This window comes from Monodon monoceros, unplaced genomic scaffold (assembly GCF_005190385.1).
Source record: "Monodon monoceros isolate NGI ecotype Baffin Bay Population unplaced genomic scaffold, NGI_Narwhal_1 Super_Scaffold_14, whole genome shotgun sequence".
Classification (NCBI taxonomy): Eukaryota; Metazoa; Chordata; class Mammalia; order Artiodactyla; family Monodontidae; genus Monodon; species Monodon monoceros.
Window position 1 is genome coordinate 7,061,146 of NW_021703770.1, and position 25,234 is coordinate 7,086,379.

The 25,234-nt window shown below is 37.5% G+C and overlaps 1 protein-coding gene across 13 annotated transcripts in view; it reads right to left on the reverse strand.

The window, feature by feature from the left end:
- The window catches only part of PHF20L1 (PHD finger protein 20 like 1), an 80,210-nt gene extending 64,415 nt beyond the window's left edge, over positions 1–15,795 (reverse strand). For 7 of the 13 annotated variants that reach the window (XM_029222611.1, XM_029222609.1, XM_029222617.1 and 4 more), the window contains exons 1-2: positions 15,516–15,766; positions 13,256–13,375 (exon numbers count right to left, since the gene is read on the reverse strand). In XM_029222611.1, coding sequence (XP_029078444.1) covers positions 13,256–13,338 — 83 coding nt within the window. In that variant the 5' untranslated portion in view covers positions 13,339–13,375; positions 15,516–15,766. Of the gene's footprint in view, positions 1–8,695; positions 8,840–13,255; positions 13,376–15,515 lie in introns of all 13 variants that reach the window. The other 6 variants (XM_029222618.1, XM_029222612.1, XM_029222614.1 and 3 more) reach the window with 5 other exon arrangements.
- Between the last annotated feature and the right edge of the window lie 9,439 nt (positions 15,796–25,234).

The window sequence follows — 25,234 nt, forward strand, 5'->3', positions numbered from 1 at the left end:
CTTTGGTTTTTAAAACATAAAAAATGTCAGTAGCATTAAGGGAAGCTTAGAGATACGGCTGTCCTTTAGTTTATTTTTCAACATTCACTAGCCACTTAACTACTATAAACAGATGTTCTATCAGTTCTAAGTTTCTAATTTATGTGTTTATTATCACATCTTTCTGATTTTGAAAAAAAAAATTAAAGGTTTATTCCATAAGTTCCTTCAAATTCTAAATGTACACAATTAAATGGTAGGTTAAAAAGAAACATAATTAACTCTTCTCTTCAAGGAGCTTAGCTTAGTGTTAGATGAAGAGAGAGAAGCAGCAGAATACTGACAGTCATAAATCCGTCAGGCCCTATGTTCTTTCTTTACTGAGCATCAGCTGATTTTTATATACCTTATCTCATTAGATCCTGGTAACCATCCAAGGTACAGATAACACAGTCACCATTTAACAGATGAAGACTGTCCAAGGATACACATGGTAAGAGTATTCAAAGTCAAAGCTAACTGGCACAAAAAGCCTATAGGAGAAATGGGATAAGGCCTGTATCAAAGTAATTATACCATACATGGTAAACTGGTAAGTATATATAACATTTTTTTTCTCCTTTGTATCAAGCTTTTATTTCTGAAAAACCATGAATATTGAGGTGGACATATAATAACAATTATTTGGTAGGGGCCCAGATATTATGCTTTTGACATAGCATGAGGTTAATGACAACATACAGCAAAGGTATCTAAAAAGAAAACAAAAATTCTTGTCAGAGTTGATTCTCTCATTAACAGATTTCCTAACAAATTTAGTTAGTTCTTCCTGAAGATAGTGAGCAGTGGGATACTAACTTCATGCTAATTTTGACGATGATTTCTCTCTGCCACTATATATTTTTTTGTAATTTGAATATACTTTATTTTTTTCATTGACGTATAGTTGACTTTTCAAAAATTCGACATAAGATGCTATAATTAATTGTTCAGAGAAAATTGGAGCATTCACTGAAGGTTCTTGGGAGACATTATGTTGGTCTTGGTGGGGAACTTTAAGGATTTAGACCTAATGAACATGGTACGAAGGTAAAGTGTATACATAAAGCATTGCTCATTTATTCAATCAATGTTCATTTACTTAAAACCATCATGTGACTCAGAGTTAAGCAATCGACCAGACAAGGAAGATTCAGACAAGTAGACTGTCGTTTCTGTCCTCATGGACCTCAGGATCAGAGATTGGAGGGGCACTTCAAGGAAACAGTTCCCTTTGGCTAGGCTACATGGTAAGCAGTTAAGGTGAGTACAGGAGAATAGTGGGACATCAGACTGGACTGGTTAGCTAGGTTCAAACTAAAGGGCTCTGAAACAGTGAACTAATGAAATGACCCTTCATTCATTACATTCAAACAGGGAATCCCGTAAAGTCTGTACTTAATTTGGTTATCAGTTACACCTTAGAAAAAAATCCTAACATCAACATCTTTGCTATACACGTAAAATGCACAAAATGGCAATTTAACATATAGTTCTATACAGTGAAATGATTTCCTTGTTCAAGATGGCCCATAGTAATAATGCCTTGATACACACAGTGAATAAAAAATACTTCCAAACAAATGCATTCACAAATGCCTCTAGATCTTGAACGACAGCAATATTATTTTGATGCACAATTTATGTTTTATCATAACTGCGTGTGAATGGAATGTAAGATTCTTCTTACTGAATTTGGTAGATATCATGATATTTTGTTTCTTTTTTTTTAAAGAATGAATCATGGAAAGCTGTTAAGAGTAAAGAATAGTGATTACACTGAGTCCCAAACATTCATAAATGATGCGGGAAAAGATCTGAAAAGTAGGAGACTGGGGTTTCAGAGTTAAAACAGTTAGAGATAAGAAGAAAGAAAGAAAATAAAAACATAGTTGGCATCTCTCCAGGGCTCAAAGAAAGAGGTGGAGAGAAGGCAACCTCACTAGGACTATGATCCCTCAACACCAAAATTCTACATAGAGCTCTATTACCCCTTATCGTGTCACTGCAAAATACCATAAAATTGCCACTGTCTTCCCTATTATAATCCCACTTTGAAATGCTTGCACTGTTTAAATGATATTTACCTGTATAAAAATTAAGGGACTGCCTCCATTGCTCTGGGCCTACCTTGCCCTCATATGTCTTTTGCACTTGAATCTTAGAGAACACAGTTTACTCTGAGCAAACTTAGCAAGAAACATAATCCACCCTAAATTGTTTATTAGGTTTAATGGAAACAAATAGCATTCAGAAACACTGAGAAGTCTTTACAATGATTCTTGCTGAATTTAACAGAATTCTCATACATGCAATTCTACTACTGTAATCTCTCAATTGATTTCTTAGGACTCTTTCTAAATCAGTGTGGTCAAAATCCTCTAATGGTCAAGTTCAACTGTAACAACAGAGTACAGCAAGACCATTAACAAAAACGAAAATAATTTTCACCTTCTCTGAACTCTTGTAACTCTTTATTGCCTCATCTAATACCAGCATTTTAACACTGTCACTGGTGCCTCCCATTTACACAAGATCGTTCAGAGAATCAAGATTTATGGATTCTGAACTAAACCTGTAACCCAATAAGAACCAGATACTGACCAAAGAGGTTAGCTACACACTGAATATACTGTATTGGTTCCCTGTAACATCAACTCTTGTGTGTTGTCAAAACACAAAGAGAAGTGAGAAACCTAAAATGGGAATTACCATTACAGATGAATTACTATACTGGCTCATGGTGTTAACTGTTTTACATGGGCAGATCCTGACTGACAGCTAGATCAGGAAACCATGATCCCCTGAGGCTATATGAAAAAACACTTTGGTGTAGATGTGTATGAGTATTCTCTTGAGAGAGGGGTTCCCAACTTTAATCAGATTTCAAAGGGGTCCATGATCAAAAAAAAAAATTCTCTGGAAGGCAAGATCATCTATTAACACTGAAAACTATAGGTGCCCCGCTCTCCTTGGAAGGAAGAAAGAAATGATGGGCATGCAGCTATGCCAGAACTACAGTCTGATAGATTAAAAAAAATACTTTTATATTCAATGCAGTAACAGTAAAACAATTAAACATGATTTGAATTTAGAGAACTCAATCTGATTTATCACCTAGTTTGATACATCCAGATTTTTACCTGTATTGATAAAGAACATCAACCATGAGGAACTGATAAGGGAAATTCCTTGATACACTGATGGCCTACAATCTCCTACACTTAAGCCAAAGGACATGGTTGTTAACTACTCATTGATAGGTTACAACCCCCTGAGCAAGGCCAGACTTTATCAAACGTCCCAAAAGGCATCAGAATTCACTCTGAGATTTAACTAATCATTTGAATAAGTGCTGTATAAATCAAAACAGCAATTAACCCAATAAATTATTCAAATTATGTATTTTAAATAATAGTCCTGTCCTTGTTTATATTGGTAAGACAATAAAATTTCTAATTTATATAAATTTAAAAACTGACAGTTCCTCATCCATTTCATTTAACTCAACACTGAGTCTCTAATTCACTGTATGTCAGACACTAAACTAGGAATAAAGCTACAAATACAAATAACAATCAACAAACTCAGATTCAGCAGGGAGGGGAGACAAAAAGGGAATCAATAAGCTAATACAATTACAATATAGCACATAGAAGGAGTACCTAAATTAGATGTTCTCTTGGATAAAGTAGTTCTTCAATTTTTAAAGGATGAAATACACTTAAAATACGACTTAAACATAATTTAAATGTTAGCAGAATCTTTGGGAGTTAGAATTCACAATTCAGAACAGTCTTGTTGATAAGAATTGCATAAGCAAGAAACTCTAACATGGCATCATAAAAAATGACTAAAACATATTGCAAGAGACAGAAATAGAGACCTTCCTTACATACAATTGTCAGGAAGAGGATTATTTGCCAAATAATAAAAATTAATGTAGAACGAAGTCCAAAGCAAACATAATATTCCTATAACCTGCTAACCTTCTAAAATTTTAGCTTCCTGGAAATACTTTACATTTACATTATGCTTTGTAATTTTCTAGTGTTTTCTCACCATTCACTCTCTACAACAATGTCACCCATTATTACAGTACTTTTAGATGATGTGCTTGTAGGTATTGCATGTTAATTTGTTTCACACTTGAGGAACAGACTGAAAACAAAACCCTTTTGATTAATTCAAACCTGATATTCCAAAATAAAGTACAAATCCAAAGAGTCTATTAACAGAATTTAAAGAACATTCAGAGGATGGTTATATATGTCAAAATCACATATTTTACAACACTGAATTCTAAGGATCTCAGTGCATTATCCCTCAGGCCCTCTTTTCAGACTCATTCATCCCCAAGGACACATGTTCAACACAAGCAGCCAGACCACCCTGCTTCCTACCTGTCCATAATCTTTGCAGCAAAGACTGGGTAAGATCAGAGTTAGCTAGGTATTTTGCTTCAGTAACTCTGAGCAGCCACCTTTCAAATTAAGGTTTCATTTCAAATCACTGGATTTATTTAAACTCCTGTTCTTCTCTACCTCCTTGCCATGCCTACATTCGTTCATACCATCCGTGCTGACCAAATCAAAGTGCCCACCCCATAGCCTTTATGCTCATGACCGTCTCCTGCCGTAAGAATCAATTAGAGTATCAAAAATTCCTTTCCCACTCCACCAAAAACGCCACCAGTATTCTACTCAAAGTTTATGTACTTCATATAATTTGTTCAGGCCAACATGACCATTCTTTGTTATTTAATTCTGTTACAAAACTCCAAACTCTAGCAGGTTGCAGTCCACCCAGTTTCTGTTTCTTAATATTTAGCATTTAAAAATTATTTTAATACTACAGATAGTCATATATGCTTACACACCTATGTTAAAGTTTTAAGAATTTACGCTGACTCCTCTCCTGTTAGATTCTACTTTCTTAGAATAACTAATATTCATGCTATTATTAATAAAGCTAACATTTATTAAGTGCCTACCATGTGGCAGAAAACATGAAGAGCTCTAAATGTGCACTGTCTTGCTTATCCTCAAAGAACCATTTGAGTTAGGTACTACTACTGTTCCCAGTTATTTAAGGAGGTCATAGAGGCTCTGAAAGTCAAGTAATTTTCTCAAGTCGAAACAGTGGTGGATCCCTGAATGGAGGTTTGTCTATCTCTTAAAGAATTTGCTTTTGATCATTATATATTCTGCATCTTACAACTGATCATTTTCAGCTCTTGTAAAACTTACTGCAGTATTTCAAATATAGGGGGTTCTTTATCAAGAGGTCCTGAAAACAAAAACAATATAAAATCAAGTGTTTTATATTTTATATAATCAAGTGTTATATTGTATATAATCAAGTGTTTATTTTTTCTTGCAAATTTACTCTTCTGCTTCTGATACAAAATAAAATGCGTAAAGCTTTTCGTTAGCCCAGAGAGTATGGAAAACAGCTTTTATTATACTGTACAAAATAAACATCCCCCCTCCCTTGTGTAATTCATAATAGTTTGACAAATATCATTTTATGCTTAGTTTTCAACCAGTAAGTCACAATCCATTTGCAGTAGTGTTCTGCAATGGTAACCAGATTTCAGAATATCCCCAAAACTTTTGGGCTCATTCTTTACCAACCCACCAAAATTCAATGAATTTTGCTGGGCACCTTTTATGAGTAAAAGGGGCTAGGCCTTGTATATAATTCATTTCACATCAGTAGCTTATTCTTCAGTACTTTACCTACCCATGATGTAGTAGAAACGTATTCATTTTTAATTGAAGAGGGTTGGTGTTTTGGCAATGAGAAAACAGACTTTTAAGACACAAAGAATATTAAATATCCACATTCTTTCTTCAATTTTATTGCAACAATTCTCTCCAAGTTGTGTTAACTTTAATGACTGAAATAACGTAATATTTACATACTAGTTTCTAATTTAATAAGAAGAAAAAATTTATCTGCTGATCAATGATCTGTAGGAGGTGGTAGGAGGAACGGCCAATAGTTCTTCAATACAAAGCCACATAAAATACTAAAACACTGAAACCCTTATGAAGAATAACAAAACTAAGCTGCCTTTTCAATACCATGTTAATTTCTTTTAAGAAATTATACTACCAATTTTTAAAACTTAAAGCTAGTATTCTCTCCCTCAGTTAAAAAAATCATTTAAAAATAAAATTAAAAACCCTTAAGCACCTGCAGATACAGTTCTGTCAGCGGAACTAGAATTGCAAAAGATTCTTTTTGTAAAATTGATTACCACCACAGATAAACTATTTCCTAATTATTGACTTTAATCAATTACTCACCACAAAACAAAGCATTACATAATGTGGTAAGACAAGTGTAAAATCTCGCAACACATAATAATAATATTCAGCAGGAAAAATGTAACAAATAGGGAACTGGATGTGTGTGATAGATGATGACCGAACTTCAACCAAATATCAGATAAGCAAATAAAACTGTCTTCTCTCGTGATCCAACCCTTGCCATTACACGAACGCACACAAGGCACAGAACAATAAAAGTCAATCCATGATTAACCGTAACCACAGGGAGCCTTTTTTTTTTTTTTTAATAAAGCAACAAGGGCCTAAACCCTAACAACTATCCAGCCAGATAGCGCTTGGGACTACAGAAAGAGGAGCAAGAAAACTGATGCACACCAGAGTACGCGCAGCTCAATATATTCTGTTGTACTGAAAAATAACAAAAAAGGATTTCTGGATCATGCATCACTTTGTCCATACTTACATTTTAACTTCCTCCAACTAACATAAACAGTTAAAACAGACTATAAATTCAAAAAATAACCCAGGATATTTCCACTGCTGTCTGCCTCAAAAACTATATCTTCAGGTTAACAATTCTGTATGGTCTAGACCGGTGGTTCTCGTACGTGGTCCCTAGACCAGCAGCATCGGCATCATGTGGAGACCTGTTAGGATGCACATTATCGCCCCCACCTCAGATCTACTAAATTAGAAGCTTGTAGCTGTTGGGCCCACGAATCTGTGCCTGACAAACCCTTCAGGTGATTCTTACGCAGGCTCATGTTTAAGAACTACTCTTTCAGACTTCACCTGAATCACTTTCAAAACTGTAGGATCAACGAACTTTGTAAGAGAACCAATGTGTTAGTGAATGGGTACTACACAGAAAGTTAGTGAGTTAAAGTACTAAAGCCAATAGTTATGATTCTAAGTAATTTCAAAATTAAACAGTTAATGAGAAAGCATTTAAATGATGGGAGAGCAGGATGTAGAAAGAGTAACTACCGGCCCAATACCACTATTCTACAAATACTTCAAACCCCTATATTTTTGTTCCCAATTATATTCACCTTTCTCCACCTTTTTCAATACATTTTCTCTTCTTCTAGAGACCAGCAGTTTTGGGCAAACTACATTGGACTTATAGTCCTTGCCTACTTTACTTCTGCCTCAAGCCATTATTTACCTATCTAAAAGTGAGATTAAAAAACCTGTCACCCCTGAATAGGTGAAAAGTAGATAAAAGAGCTTGAGTTTCCAGTTCAAGCAATCTGAGAGATCACTGAATATGTCACACCTTCACTTTAAGGACATTAAAGCAGAAAAGTAAGTCTCCAAAGTCCCACAGTCCATGGCAGAACAGCACCTAGAACCCACATTTTCTGACTTTAGTTAAATTTACTTTTTTCAATATTCCTTTTCTCTTGCCTTTCAAGAAATCTAGGATAAGCAAAAAATTTGAGCAGAAAAGAAAAAGCTCAATTAAAAAAAAACATGAATCAACGTAATGAAAGGAAGACTATTAGAGAAAGAACAATAAGAGCAAAGCAGGTGTGTTTCAAAATAAATATGTCTACTCCTATTTCTAATCTTGCTTTCAACATTCTTTTGTTGGGGGGGAAAGGGGAGGGGAAGGGAGAACTTTAAAAGTTCATGGGGTTTTCTTTTGTGGAAAATTTAAAAAATTAAACTACTAAAATGTCTGTACACTGGTGCAGACCTGTTTGATGATTATTAAACTGAGGGTTCACTTAGATCTTAGGATTCAAAACTTGCCACTTTCTGAATGTAAAGAATCTCAGAATTTAAAAACAAGTCTTATGAATTTCAATTTGAAATTCTCTACAGGCAGGGTCCTTAATCTGGAGTCCACGGGTAAGTTTTCTACCACCACCCATAATATATATTACTCAGTTATTTTGGTATATAAACACGATTGTACATTTTTCTGAGTCTACAGCTGAAATTAGGTTGTCAAAGGTGGTGACTCAAAATTAGAATCAATACTTTCCAAGTACAAAGAGATTTAGGAAAGGTCAACATACAAAAGGACAAATTTTATTTATATTAGCAAAATAATATTTTAAAAGTATTCACCTATGGTTTTACAAATTCCAAACTCACCTAATGTAATTTAAATGTGTTTTCAGTTTTTAAATTTCATCTACATACTACTTTTCAGGAGCACACTTCTGTTCCAAATATAGATCACACAACTTATCTCTACTAGTGTTTTCCTTTGAATAGCAAATCCAATCAGTAAAAGACAATCCCTTTTAATTCAGACAATATGTAATTTTATTTAAATTAGAAAGTATTTGTACTTCCTACAATCTAAGTTTCTTTGATTTTCCCACTCTACTAAAATTCTGTTCATGAACAGTTTAAAAACTCACATTTGCAAATGTTCCATACAGTTCAAAAAACTCCAAATGTGTGGAAACAGCATTTGTCAATTCAAATTTATACTGTTCTATCAAACTCTGTACTTGCAGACATCTCCACATTTTTTTTATCTTTCATTTTCCTTTCCTTTAGATCTAGAAGAGAATTACATAGAAATATTCCAATAAAGGTTGGACGAGCGTAACTCATCTGAATATTTTAAAATGACTTTATAATTTCAAGTTGAAGAGTAACACCAGAGCATATTACTTTGTTTTGTTTTCACAACTAAAACTTGCTATAGAGTATTCTAATTTCAGTCAAAAAGTTAAATCAGTAGTCAAAACTGGTTTATCACATTTTTTACTGAACAATGTTCAGAATGATTAGATACTTTAACATTTTTAAGGGTGCTTTCTAAATTATAAAACTCTGCAAAAACAAGGATTTTATTATCACCTCAAAAAGGTTTTATAGCATGTTGCAATGACATGATATTCCTTCTGTATTCCAGGCCATTCTCATGTCAACACTAAGGCTACATTTAAAAACTTACACATTGAGTCTTCAGATCCCCAAAGATATATTTTTCAACTCTCCCTCTTCCCTTGCATTTACCTCAGTGCTTTATAATTATGTATTATTTTATATAATTTGAAGCAAGTTTAAATACATTATTTTATTTGATCCTTAAAATAATTCTGTAAGTAAAAGTCAGTAACACTGCTTGCATTTTACTGCTAAGCCAACCAAGTTCAAGGACTTAACTCATATTTACAGGATCAGAAAGTGGCAGTCTGAATTTGAACCTGCCTCTTTCCTCTTTAGAATCCACTGATAGTGTCTCAAATATAACTTCAACTCTGAACTTTCTCTTTCCCCAAACACACTCCTGTATCAACGACCTGTATTTATCTTCATTCTTATGATGTTACTGCATTCAAGAAATTATAAAGCTAATATGTTCAGGTTTGGATATACAGAGGCTGCAGTGGCATATTTGAGGGAGATAAGACAGAAAATGGTTGACTGTGTTAGCTGTGAACATTAACACATTAAAAGTCTTTTCAAAGACTTTTAAATTAAAAGACTCTTGAGAAAGACATTAAAATGTTTTGAGTAAAACTACAAATTTTTTAAAAATTAAAGCAACCCACACTTCTCAGTAGGAGTTAGATTTAGTCCATATAGAAGAGATCCAGGAAGAGATATGGGAACATATGTATATGTATAACTGATTCACTTTGTTATAAAGCAGAAACTAACACACCATTGTAAAGCAATTATACCCCAATAAAGATGTTAAAAAAAAAAAAAAAAAAGAAGAGATCCAGGTATCAAAAACCACACACTGGAACAGAAGGCGACTGGCCTCTCACTGGCTTCTCAGGGCCTGCATTCATTAGTATTGGTAAATAATCAAACCACCAGGGTTTTCCGATGTAACTGGAAAATTACTTTGAAAGCAAAAAGTAATAAACTGCTACTTAAAATGTGGAGTGTATTTTCGAGGATGAAGTATCTTTCTGAACTTTAAAGAATATGTGATATGGTTTGCTCAAGGAATAATAATGTACTTTCCCCCCAAAAAATAGGTTGAGTCTTCCTCTTAAATCTACCCCAAACCTAAATGTGGGAGCTTAACTTTAATTTCTGCCCACTAAATTTAGAGTTTATCCTTTTATTTCTAGAGTACATACTAAAAAATATTTTCCTTTTTTTAACATAGGACACCTTCTACATATAAGACAAATGGGCATTCAGGTGCCCTACTATCACAACTTTCCCTCCGTACTTCTCTTTAAAAGCTAATGTTTCAACATATAAGTCATTTTCTTAGTAATAGCTATACTGCTTATTGTAAATGTCTTACGTACAAAGAGAGTAAGTAATACTTGCATTTCTGCCTGTCCCTCCCTGTCCAATGCCTATAATTCAAAAGACATTTATGGAATAGTATTGAGTAGGGCCTCAATACTATTCCAACTGAATGAATAAATGTGGAAGACTAAGCACTCAATATGGATGCAACCCAAAGGGAATATGAAAGAAAGTAGAGAGGGAGGGATGAAAGACGGAAGGAAATTAGTTCAGTATATTTTCAGTGATTAACTGTTTTGCCCTCATAAGAATATCAAAGTTTCTCAACACTTAAATAATCCTTCTATATTTTTACATGATATTAAAGCAAAAATGTGTGGAATTTATAGGGGATACAGAATGGCCCTTAACAAAAGAAACAATATAAAGAATAAAGTTTATCTCATTTAAAAATAAAATCTGTTAAGAGCACCATGTCTCACAGAACTTCTTTTGTGCCCCATATAAAATTCAATAAATCTTAGCAGTTAATTACTTGTCCTACAGTAAAGTACTTTAATACTAAATTAAAGGGCCACCCAAGCCGAAACACTGCTTGAGACTACTGACAGTAACAAAGTCACAAGAAAATTATTTCTTTCAATTACCTAGAATATGTATATACAATACTCTTAATGCTTTTGCAATTAAAGCCCCACTAGAGCAGAATGCTAAAATCGTCATACAAATGAGCTCACAAAAATCGAACTGACAGCAAGTTGCAGTGATTATCGTATGTGATTATTCTGGCTAATGTTTACTCACTTTAAAGAGACTGTTATTACTGGGGTCATTAAAATTAAATCTAACCTTCATCAATGAGTACATATGCATGATATCACTCTATCTAAGCACTTGGGAATTTTTTGATGAGAAGCATAAGATAATGAAAAAATTAAGCTACAACTTTTATTTGTTTTCTGACATTCCAAATACTCTAAAAGCAAACTCAGACTTAATTTTTGAAGTAGTTCCTTTCCATAATCTTTTTAACTACTGAATCACCGATTCAACAGCTGATGAATTAGGAAATATTTCACCACTAAAAGTGAGTTTCTTACTAAGACCAGTTAATTATGTCAATATCCCTTAAGGCCATTGGGAGAACTAATAAACTATGTGCCTTTCCAAAACTGGAAGCTAGTTCAATTGCAACTTTGTCAGTTTGGAAGCCTAAGAAAAGAGTAATATGAATTAACTAAAAATTCAAAAAGCCAGTAACTTTAAAAAAAAGAAAAAAAATAATTTAAGATTAACATCAAAGAAGTAGCATTCCTCATACTCTTGCATCACAGAGAGGTTCAATAGTGTGTCCCTTCAGAGCAAAAAGCTTCTTTTGGTCAAAATCAGAACCAAAGAGAGCCAATTACTGACTAAAATAGCATCTTTCATCATATGGTCTAATGCAGTGGCACTCAATCAGGAGCACATAAGCCCTCCACCCCCCCACCCCCCCAAAAAAAACATTCGGCAACATCTGGACACACTGTTTACCATCGTGACTAGGAGAGATGCTACTCCCTGGTTCCCAGGTGCTTTCCAAGCCCCCCCTGAGAACACTGTGTACATTCTCCAGCTGATGAGGGTAACTAAGCCCCCTAAAAAGAAGCACTCACTGAGATGCAGCTTGGAGGCATGAGGCCAAATAACTGTGCCTTCCCATCTCAAATTGTAGATTCAAACTGTCCCAAGCAGAGCCCACTAAGCTGGGGGTCACGGACGTTTGCAGAGTTCCAACACCTTTGTTTTTGCCAATAGAAAAAAACCCCAGGCTGGTCTAAAGTCAAGTATCATGACTAATCAAGATTTCTCTGCCTGCCAATGCCAACTCAGGAAGTTGACTTAATACAAATCCATCAAAGACAAATCTACAAAATGCCCACTACATTTTAAAGGGAGTTGTAGTGAAAAGAAAATGTCAAAAAGGCTGGTTAAGTTGTTGAACTGCTAGACCCCTCATCAAAATAAATGGGCTTCAAGAGGAACTGAGGCTGAACCAAGAGACAGCCACCCAGAGAGCAGAACTGGAGGCCAGCTAACAGGAATGAGGAAGGCATTCCCTAGGAGAAAGAGGGAATTCTCATTCCTACTGCAGTCCAGTGATCCTGGTGTGTGCTATTTCCCCTTCTCTCCTTTCCAGGTGATTTTATCCTAGGTAACCAATTTCTCCTACACCATTGTATGTAGGGGTATGTTGGAGGTGTCTGAATTCACCCCTTATCACAGATGGCTGGTATAGGAGAAGAAATAAGAGAAGGCCTGAAAGGATTACTCATTTAAAACTGGAAACAGTAACAACCTGCCTTTAGGTCAGTGCACTCTGGGGAAGGAGGAGGTAAACTGGGTTTTGGTTTTAGGTGGAACAGTGAATGACAACTCTGCTAACCATCAACATATTCTGCAGTTTGAAAGACCACCTCTGACACAGGCCAAAAAAAGTAGGTTTGCATCAAGTTTTATCTGAAACTTGGGAATCTGGTTATCTGGATTAATCTTCTCCCTCCTACCACCCACAGAGCTCATATTAAGTACAAAAGAGTACTGATAACTGCAAAATCTGAAGAGTAGGAAAACTAAATAAACAATGTATATGTTTATTCAAAATGTGAACAAGTTAATGTTTCTGCCACTGTCAGAAGAAGAGCAATTAACCAGCCCATGTAAAACTACAGATATCATGCTTTAGGTCAAGGGCTCCATATTTTCCATACCATTTCTGTAAGTAGTCCAGTGCCTCCAAACGAGCACCAATCTCAAAAGTGATTCCAGGACGATTTGGGGGCTTTTTACTCATCTTGAGATCCTGTTCTTCGGAATTCTCTTTTCACTACCTCAAGAGAGAAAAAAAAAAAATTAGATTCTGATGCATAAAAGGCACAAGGGATTAAACAGAATTTTTTAAACATTACATGAGAAGTTAAAATAACTGTCAAGTTTTTAAGAAATTTGAATGATGATTACCAATACCTCTAGGTAAAGTACTGTACAACTTGCAGGCAATCTTAACAATGAATTAAGAAAAGGGAGATTAAAAAGCTAACTACTTTAAAAGAATGAATAGATGGGGATTAAAACTAACTAATGGCTAAAATGCTTTAAATTTTAACTCGAAAATACCCAAGAAAATTCTTCAGGATAACAGCTGAAAATGTTTTTCTGTCTTTGAAAACTCAGGACAATTGAGTATTCTGGCATATGACTATTGAAATTCTTAAGAGAACAAATTAACCAAGTTTTTCAACAAATATTTATTGAGTGCCTTGTAACATAAAACACTTGATAACACACTAAAGAACACAATGATGGAAGAAACAGCAGACACACTCTTCCAGTGCAGATTTAGTAATTCCTCTTGTGATTAGGATTTTTCATTACCTATGATCTCCCACCTTGGTAGCACATGATTCAATAATTTTAATTTAACATATAAACTTGCAGAGGAAATTTCTTTCTTTTTCTTCACATTCAACAAGCAACAATGATACAGACATTTCTTAACTCTGAGAATTTATTTCTACTATATTTCAACATAGTACCCACACTGACAATAAAAATGGTTGTACGTTAAACAAAAAACTACAAAGAAATACCTATTCCTCTCTAGACCACGAACATGTGGAATATTCACAATCCTCTTGGCCAGTGGCGAGCTAGCACACTTGAGGTAGCCTCTTTTTCACTAACTAGCACCAGAGAAATATGAATACATTTTGCAACAGCCCAATCAAAATATAATATTTAGTCAGGAATGGAAACCTACTGGGGGAGAGGAGAAATCTCTAAAACCGTTTTGAAATATAGAATTACTAACATGACTATGCTCCCTCCCAACTTAAAAAAGAAAACACACAACTGTGTCATGTTTTTTCAATGGTTTTGTCACAATTCTAAAGGGACAAAACAGCAAGCATAAAAACCAACTGCCCTTTCCTCTTAGAAAGAATCTGCTAAGTAAGGGAAAATACATGCCACATATGCCAAATACAGCAATACATGTCATAAAAATACATAAAATCAAACTTAAATACTCATGGGGCGGGGGGGAGATATCCTCCTGCCTGCCAGGGCGGCAGCAAAGATTAATGCATTAAAGTTAACAGTAGGCTCAGCCAGAGGGCGTTTGGTGCAAAAGAAACAGTAGTATGAATATTTTTAATAGCGGTCTGGTCAGTGTGCAACACACAAGGCAGTTACTTGTAGAAATGTAATCCACCTTTTCTGCTGCTCTTCACAGGGAGAACTTAGTAAGGGGTAATTGAGAAGTTACACTAACATTTTCTAGGATCAAACTTAGAACCCACAAGAAGTGACAAAGTTAATACATATAATTCCCCCCCAGTGACACTGCGGGATGAGATGCCAGAAAAGGAAAGATTTCCTTCTTCTTGGGTGGAGAGGGGCAGATGGGGAGGGATCTGAATTAAGGAAAAGTAAGACAAATAAACAGTCTATTGGGGGAGAGGGGTAAAACCTGAAGCAGAAAGAGAAAGGGAGACGGAGAGAACGGAGAGGAATAAAAATCGGGAAGGAAAACGAACAAGAAAGCAAAAATATATAAGGGTGGTGAAACGTGAGGACCTGACAAACGGGAAGGAAGAGTAAGTCAACTAGAAGATACAACCCTGGGAAAATGAAGCAATGGTCAGAGAATGGCCGCGGGGCCAAAAAAACGGTGGGGGGGAGGTGATGCGGGGCGGGAGGGGGCTGACCAGAGACAGACAGGAAAGGCTCAGACCCGGCGGCCAGGGTGCAGGAGACGCCTCCAGGTTTGACAGCCGTCCGGCCCTCGGCAGGGGGGGAAGGAAGGGAGGGGTAGAGGGAGCGGCGGCGCCCAGACAATAGGGGCGGCAAGTTACGGAGAGGGACGCGGGAGGGGAGCGGGCCAGAGACAGACACCAGCGCTGGGGTGTCCCGGGCGGCCAGGCGGGGGCCAGGCGGCCTCCAGGCCCTGCAGGCGCCGCCGCCTCTTACCGACTCGGCCTCCTCTTTGCACAGTTGCCGGGCTGTCCGGGGCCGAGCCGGGGCGCGAACAGGACGGCCAGCCCGGGACTCCGCCTCCGCCTCCTCCCAGGCAGCGGTCGGGGACGGAGCAGGAGCGGAGCGGAGAGCGCTGGGGCCGCAGCGCGGGGTCGGGCTCGAGGTCGCGCGGGAGGGAGCAGGTTCGAGCCCTCAAGCCCGCTCAGTGTCCGCTGCCATCGCCTCCTCCGCCGCCGGCCAGCCCTGACGCGACGCCGGCCCAGACGACGTCAGCCGCCCGCGACGAACCGGAAGCTGGCCTGGTCGCGTCACGTGACGCAAGAGGGTTTGGCCCGGGCCGTGCGGCCGATTGGAGGGCCGCCCTGGGAGGCGGGGCTTTGCGGCAGTTGGCTGACAGCTGGCGGGAGGGGCCCTGGTTACCGAAGGAAGGAACGCGGGCCCCGGGACCCCATTGGCAGTTGTGAAGTGTTTGACCTTTGGGAGGTGAGGACGAAGCCCATTGAATGTCACTGTTGTTGATTTGTTGGGAACCAGGTTCTCAAAATTCCTCAATCCCAGCACCCTGGGCAAACTTTTGTAAAGGCACACTACGCGCTTTCTTAGATATCCACCCCATTCCACATTAAGAATAGAGCAAATGGTTACTGTTATAAACTAGATAAACGTCTATTGAATTAATGCCTAGTGGCAGGAACTGTGCTGTAAGTACACCACATGACAACCACAATCGCACAATTGTATTCCTTTATAGTCTAGGAGATCCTTACAACACAAAAGGCAAATATTACTAAGACATTGTGTGTGTGTGTGTGTGCAGCTCAAGAACCTATGGCTAAATTGACATGACTTTCCTAAGAATACACAACTAATGACAGCAGAACTACTTTTCTTGAATACTTATCATATCCCAAACTCTGTACTACGCACAGAAGAAAGTGTCCCCACTTTGGGGAAACCAACAAGTGAACACATTCAAAGCAATATTGAGATAAACATCTTTTTTCTCTTTCCAGTGTGCCACTCTGATTCTCAAGTTTTCTAAATGCAACACTGCATGCAAATAATACATTTATCATGCTTTACAGAGTGCAGTTAAAATAGCAAAGTATCACTCTTTAAGCTTCAATTATACTGAGATTCAGTAATTTAAACAAACACATCCATATCCTCTTATTCAGCAGACGTTCAATCAGCACTTACTATGTTACTAATAACTACTGAATTACACTGAGGATGGCAATATACGGAAAAGATATAAATAAGACAGTCTCTAGTGTACATTTGTCTTCTTGGTTTTCAGTTGACCAGCATCTGAGATCCCTTTCAATGTTTGGGAAATTTCCCATCATGGTTGTCATTAGTACAGTATACCATATATTTATAGATTCCACATGACAGGATTATACTTTGCACCCTCCTTAGAATTATATGTGACCATTTGATTTGCTTTGGCTAATAAAAGGAAATTGGAAGTGAGTTTTGTCACAGCCAGTTGGTAATTTAAAAAATCCAGTTCACCAAGCTTTTTGTCTCTGGCACAGCAAAATGCAATTTTTGAGATGGTGGCTGCTCTAACAACCCATATTCTAAAGAGATTATGATGATGCTAATCCACAAGTGATATGTAGTATAAGGAAAAAAATAAATATTTGTTGGTTTAAGCTATTGAAATTTTGAGGTTGTTTGTTAACAGCATAACCTAATGCAAACTGACATATACACCCACCTTATGAGCCTTAGGGCAAAGTCAACCTCACACTAAATAAGATGAAAGTATAAGAAACTCATGTTCCCTGTTTCCCTTGCGGCTAAAGTTCTATTCTTGGCTATACCAATTAGACTCTCTCACTGAGAACTATATATCAGAAGCTGCTGGTGATGTTCAAAATAAGGAAAATTTTCTCCAGCAGCAGTGGGAATACCAGTAATCAAATTTCTCACATTCAGCCCAGAACTAACTAACTGAACCCTGGCAAAATCCCTGCTGACCCACAAACCAACAGGTGAGAAAAAAATAAATATTTGTTGTTTTACATCACTGAAAATTTGAGGTTGTTTGTGATTTAAATAAAATGCGTAATGTAAAGGCTAGCACAGATTCTATCCAATTTCCACCGTTCGCTGACAATCTATCCTGAGCAGATGACTCTTCCATTTTAATTGGGACTTAACAAGAGATCCCTCCAATAATGTAACTTGAAAGAAAATAAATGGAAATCGGGTCTAATGTATCAATAAATGATTCTTGGCTTGAATGGATTGTATAGGTGAGTGTCCTCAATGCAGTCAATACCATCCCTTAGAAGGCACCTTGGGAATGGGCAGAGGAGGCATATTTTTAGTTGTCACATGGTTGGAGGAAGGCATTGCTGCAACTTAATGGGGAGGGACCAGGGCTACTAGACATCCTGAAATGCACAGTGCAGTCCCATACCTTGAAGAATTGCCGCAGGTCGTACATGACTTTTGAATGGCCCTCCGAACTTTCACGTAGGTTAAAAAAAAACTGTTGATCATTTTTGGAGCCTAGAACTCAGTTTTACGCATAAGCACAAAGTATTTTTACAAGGTTTTAATATGCGCTCAGTTTTCGAGGAATGAGGCCACTATATAACATGAGGGAAGGCTGTCCTCTTTGTATGAATATTACCAAGATTTTATTGCAGTTTTAAAAATCATGCCACCAGTGGCAAAGCTACTCATAGTATTTGAGGCACTGATAGAACACACCTATATCACTCTGCATTTTATGTTACATTCAGGATAAATCTACATTTCCATATTAGCACTTGACTGCTTCATTGTGGCTCTTCGTGAGTCATGGCTGACCACTTACGTACTGAGATAGATATTATTTTTATTGTGAATTACTTTCATAAATGTATTCTTACATTATTGTTATGGCATTGTATTGATTTTTTTTAAATATGTGGAACTTGATTATTTCATTTATGGATTTAATTTCAGAAGAGTGCAGAAGATGTGACATAGTATTAACTCTAAAAAGGGGACATTAAGTCTGATAAGACTGATAGAAAGCTCATATAGGCTATCATCGCTGCTTTTGACCCTACAAAGTCAACGGTCAGAACCAGGGAAGAGATACAATATACTGTATAGAAAAGTCTGGAGATGACTCCCCAGCCATACAGTGAAGCTATGCATCACTATGTCCCCTCTCCTCTCGTACCCAACACACCCCTTGTCCAGATGGTAAATGTTAGCCATCAGACACTTCATCTCCAAATTTAGAAAGAAAGAACTAACAGCTGTGTTTGAGTGGAACCAAACAAGCAGTGGGCAAATTATCTTGAAACAAGGGTCCTTAGGCAGAAATCACTGAACTAAATTTCTCCAACATTAAAAATATGAATATGGAACCATAATATCTCCTGGAATATTTAACAACTGTATATACCTATTTTAAGGGGAGAAGTCGTTACTAAATACCAGATATTCCTTCATTACATGCAAAACACAGAAATCTATTTTGTGTGTTTGCTTTAATATATATAATCAGTGAAGAAAATCAAAGCAATTTAAAGATTTTTTTTTAAATAGACTAGTTAGTAGAAACCTAACCTACTGCAACAGACACCCTTGGCATATCTACCTATTCCATTTTAAAATCTTTGAGAATGGCACTAATAGCACATCCTTCGCCTGCCAAAGAACTTAGTTGTCTTGTCTCTCTAGCACCATATCCTTTTACCAACTGACCAGAAGTGATAGTTGTTCGAGAATTAATCTCTGGCAGTTGAGCTCCTAGACCAGGTATGAACATGACAAAGAGATATCATCTCTCTCATATGTTCACACACAGCATTCTGCTCACATTCCTAAAGTATTATATTTCCCATTGAATATGAAATCAACTCTTAATTCCTCAATGGATTTTCCCGTTTGTGATACTGGAACAAAGGATGGGCTCTTCACTTTCAGCTACTATGTTGATGCTTCGGAACTCCTCTGATTCTGGTCATTGTTGTTTACTGTTATCGCTTCCATGAACTCTTTCAGTGTTTCTCAGGCATTGGTCCATCAATCGTCTGCGTTAGATGCACCCAGGCTGTTTGTTAAAATGCAAGTTCATGGGCCCTAACCTGTATCTTGGTCTTAGAGACCGGAAACCTGTATTTTAAAAGCCATCCTAAATCATTCCTATGTACACGGAAGTTTCAGACCTGCAGTGTGTTAGGAGTCTTGTGGTTGCATGGGACTGAAATTCAAGGCAAACAGGCTTAAGCATAAATGGAATTTATGTTTGTGGAATTAAAAACGGATGAGGTATGTTTTGCCTGCTGATTCAGAGATCAAATGATAACATCTTTCACTCTGCTTCCTGTGGGTTGGCTTGATTCTTGGAATCCACATCCAGGCCCCCAACAACTTCAGACCCGTCACTGCAACATCCTAATGAACATAAAAACGAGTCCTAGAAGTCATTCTCTCATTGGCCTAGATTGTCAGGTGCCCAATTCTGAACCAAGCATGGTGGCTGCGGGAATGACTTATACTGATTTGTCTTGAACCTGGGTCCAATCCCCAATCAGGCAGGTGGAAGTGGAGACTGGCCCCAACCTCAGGGACTGAGAGATGGGAATAAGTGGGTCTTTTAAAGAAAATTGAGGTGCTGTTACTTGAAAGAAAATGGGAGCCAGACAACAAAAACAATTAATATTCATTGCAACTGGCTTATACTGACGGTAACTCCAAATGACAATTTATAGCCATTCAACAAAATTGAGTTTACTCTTCTTGGTTTGCAAAGATAGAAAACCAAGCCAAATAAGAGGCAAATCTAATAAGAGTTTGACCTAACATTCATATTCCTAATTACTTAGGTATTTGCTTTTACAGGCAAATCTCTGCAATGTAGAACACTCTGCTGGGGATTGTTAAAACTGGGGGAAGAGAAGGTAGGCAACAGAACATAGCAAGCATACAAATTGACAGTTAACCAAATAGTGAACACTTTTAACCTCTTAGTGACCATTATTTTCCTTGTGAATGGAGCTAGCCGCAATTCAGTGGCATTCTCAAACATGGCAGACCACATGCCTGCGTGCGCTCATTCTTTTATCTTTCAGGTACTTGCTTAATCACTCAACAAATGTTGAGTGATTTCTGCTTAATACTAGAAACTGGGTGATGCAGAGTGAGAGAACAGGAAGAAAAACAAAATGAGGCATCCAAAGCTAAGGGAACTTGCCGTCATGGAGAGGTGGATACAGAAACAACAAAGTACAGTATGAAGGTAAATATGAATCATTTTGAAATAGAGATACTGTAGGACTGTGCTCATTCTGACTCAGAAAATCAAGGAAGACTGCATGGAGGAAGTGACATTTGAAATACGCTTTGAAGGATGAGTAAGCTTCAAATAAGATTCTATACAGACTCCAAAATTATTATTGCCCTATGATTCTTTACAGGTTTTTTTAATTGACGTATAGTTGACGTACAATATTAACTAAGTTACAAGGGTACAATATAGTGATTCACAATTTTTAAAGGTTATACTCCATTTATAGTAATCATAAAATATTGGCTATATTCCCCATGTTGCACATTATAGTCTTGTAGCTTATTTTACACCTGTTTATAATTCTTAATCCTTACCCTTATATTGCCCCTCCCCTTTGTCTCTCCCCACTGGTAACCACTGCTTTGTTCTCTATACCTCTAAGTCTGCTTCTTTTTTGTTATATTCACTAGTTCTTGTATTTTTTGGATTCCACATATATGTGATATCATACAGTATTTGTCTATCTCTGTCTGACTTATTTCACTTAGCGTAATGCCAGGTCCATCCGTGTTGCTGCAAATGGCAACATTTCATTCTTTTTTATGGCTGAGTGCTAGTCCATTATATTCCATTCCGTATGTACCGCATCTTCTTTATCCACTCATCTGTTGATGCACACTCTTTATAGTTTTGATTGAAGCTCTGACAAATAAAAAGCAGCATTCTACTTCCAATTCTTTCCCACAGCGTTTATTGAGCATCTGCAATGTGCCAAGTTCAGCGCTAGGCCCAAGGAGCATAGGGAGGAGAAATCTTATTTCCTGATCATAAGACACTTAACAGTGTAGTCAAGCAGACCAACACACTAACAGGTCATCCTTATACAGTGTACGCATGCAGGAATATGCAGGGTTAGGATATGTGCTCTAACTGGTCACCTGCAATTTAACTAAGTGTCTGTCTTTTTGGTCAGGACCAGAAAACAATACCAACATCTCCAAGGTAACTGCCAGACACTCAAGATGAAACAGAGCTCTCCCCATGGGGGAGGGGAGAGGGCTGGACTGGGGCAGAGAACTTGTTAGCACATGCATTGCCACAGTTCTGCCTTAGTAAAAAAAATACTGAGGCAATCCAACTTCGTGGTCAGGTGTTAGATTACTTCCTCATTTGTAGTTTGCAAAACATTCAACAGAGCCAGTTTCCCCAAGACAAGGGTAAACATCCTTTGATTTTCTTTATTTTCTTTCCTTTTTATTTATTTGTTTTCAAAACTATGGGTATCATGCAGATCATAGGAGGCTATAAATTTGAAGGAAATCAAATCCATTACCTTATTTCTTGCTGTTGTTTTTTAATGGCAACTTAAAATAGAAAGCGTATGAGAGCCAGGGATTTGGAAAAAGACCAGGAATTGGATGTTAGACCTGACACCATCACCAGAGCGGTTGAGGTCTACACACTTCTCTGATTTTCCTTTCCTCACATGTAAGTGAGAATCTTAAATCTACTTCACAGAGTTGTAATGAGGATTAAATTAGAAAGAACCAGCTGTATGTGTTTTGCAAATGATAATTGATGTACAAATGCCAGGTGTTTCCAAATGTTCCTCTTTCACCTTTCCCAGGGACGCTTATATCTAGTTGCTGTAATCTCTGAGGGTACTCCCAGTTTCACTCGCTGTGATTCCGTGAAAACACACATTTTTCTGAAGACTTACTTTGCTTCAAGTCCTGTGTTTGCTGCTGGGGCTTACGGAGATGAGTAAGACGCTGTTCTTGCTGCCAAGAATGCAAGCTTTTATTAAGACTTTATTACTGGGTTTTCACTAATCAGTCTCTCTCAATCCTCCTCCTCTAAAAACTGCCCCCCGCCCCCAGTTTCTCAGTCTATCTCTTGTCTCTCTCCATCTCTCTCTCTCTTTAAAAAAGGTATTACCACTGTAATTAGAATATGAACTCTGAGCACACAGTAAGGACATACCTAGAGCATTTTTAAGAGACTACTTGCAAGAATTATTGTACAAATCCTAAAGAGACACAGTAACAACAAAGGAAGTTTGAGAACATCAGTTAAAGACAAATATCATATGATGTCGCTTATATGTAGAACCAAAAAAAGGGTACAAGTGAATTTATCTACAAAACAGAAATAGAGTCACAGATGCAGAAAACAAACTTATGGTTACCAGCGGGGGAAGGGAGGGAGGGATAAATTGGGAGATTGGGATTGACATATACACACTACTATATATAAAAAATAAATAACTAATAAGGACCTACTATATAGCACAGGGAACCCTACTCGATATTCTGTAATGACCTATATGGAGAATGAATCTAAAAAAAGAGTTGCTATATGTATATGTATAACGGATTCACTTTGCTGTATAGCTGAAACTAACACAACATCATAAACCAAATATACTTCAATAAAAACTTTTTAAAAAATGAACAAATGTAAAGGCAAATAATAAAAGTATTGTGATGAATCTGTGTTGAATTGTAAGCTCTGAAAATCAGAAGAAATCGTTAGAGATTTCATTCTTCTATCACCATCTGAACATGTGATACTCTAGTATTATTACAAGGGAATTAAAGTGAACCAGTTTAATTAAATCCAGATCTATCCTGGCTGGCCATTTTTCTGATTTCTTTGTCTTTTCTTAATGTATCACTCACAACTGAATTATCATGCTCTCCAAATATTTATATGTAAATCCCCATCCCTACCCACATAGTACCTACAGGCAAAATAACCCCCTATTGGCATCCTGGTCTTACAATCTGATCACAATTCATATTGACGACAGCATCTATTACTCACAAAACCAAACAATTTGAAAGTTCTTCCAAGACAGTGTCCATAAATTATGCATATGACACATGACAAATACCCAAGAAACGGGTAATCTGACAAGTTCAAGGTGACAGCAATTAAAAAGAGAGATGCATATGTCTCAAAAGAATTATAGGTAAGGATATTGGCACAGGGAGTTGACAGGAATCAAGTAAATAAAAAACAGTTGACTACGTTTTTGATAGACTGTCCAGCCAAAGAGGTACTAGCTTGGTATCAAAAAGATGATGACAATTTAAAGCTTCAAAGGACCTCTTCCACATTCCAACTTCCAGGAACGAAAGTAGGCTGAGAAAGTTGCTCAGCTGCCGAGGAAAGCATATTCTCTTATCTCCAGAGGTAGCCAAGGAGAGTAAGGAAAAGGAGTGAATTTTACTTTCCAGAGGGTGAAGCAGGAGCCACAAAACAGTTGCCTGGGTTGCCCCACCCGGGGAGCAGAATCAGGGCCTTATCAGGAGCATTTTCCATCCACAGGGTGTAGGACTCTTGCAGTGTCTGACCATTCAGTTACAGAATTTCCATGCAACAGCCACTGCTGTGTGTCTGCCATTATGCCCCTTTCTAAACAGGAAAGTTTGGGTGGAAATTATTCTGTCCCTCTTCCAGTATTGAATGTTGGGTGTAGGGGGCAAGGTGGTTCAGAAATCTCCATATCAAAAGGAATCAATATAGAAATATTAGAAGACTCTAGATTTGAAATCTGTTGCCATGATTGAATGGCACTGGGGGGTATCCTCTTTGGAAATACATCCTCTCAGCATTTTTGAAAGTGAGAGAGGGAGGTAAATATTTAGGACAGAGATGGAGGACTGCAAATCACATACTTATTTCAAGTTATTCCCTTGCCCCTCTACATACGTCTGCTCCCGTCTCCACTCATTGCCCTGTGACTTGCAGTGCCTCCCCATGGAGGTGTATACTTACCCCACTGACTTTGAGCTTGGCCACACGATCCGCTTTGACCAATAAAGTATGAGTGGAAATTTCAGATGCCGGCCCTGAAGAGAAGTTTTTAGAGGCTTTACGTACTTCTGCCAGCTCTTTTGTTCCCTCTCTGCGTTGAGAAAGACATGTCCCTCATAGGGGCTGATCCTCCAGCCTGGCTTCTGGAATAAAGTCACGAGGGACAGAGCTATAGCCAACTTGCAGGCAACATAGGGCAAGATGTGTTGGTCAGATTCAAGCAAAGAAGCAGAACCACCAGGAATGATGTAGAATACGTAATTGTTCAAAGTAAGCATTGAATCTTAGATGACTTTATTTTACTTTTGCAGATATAATTATTATTGCTATTTAAGAGAATTGCTCTTAGAAGGGAAAGAATCTTCTTTAAGGGTGACAACACAAAGTCTGTGAAAATGCAGTGTGATTGAATATATGTTGAAAAAGAAAACCCTATTGCCAGTTGTTTACCACTGATCCGGCAGCTGGCTAGCAGAAGGGTGTGAGTTACCGAAATGAACAGTGTAAACATAGGCAACTGATCATCTTCACAATAGGAAGAAAAATCATGCTACTTACTGTTTGCTTATAAAGATGCTACAGGGAATGCGTGGTTGCTGGAGGAGGTCACGGAGAGGACGTGACCAAAGGGTGGCCCGTGGGC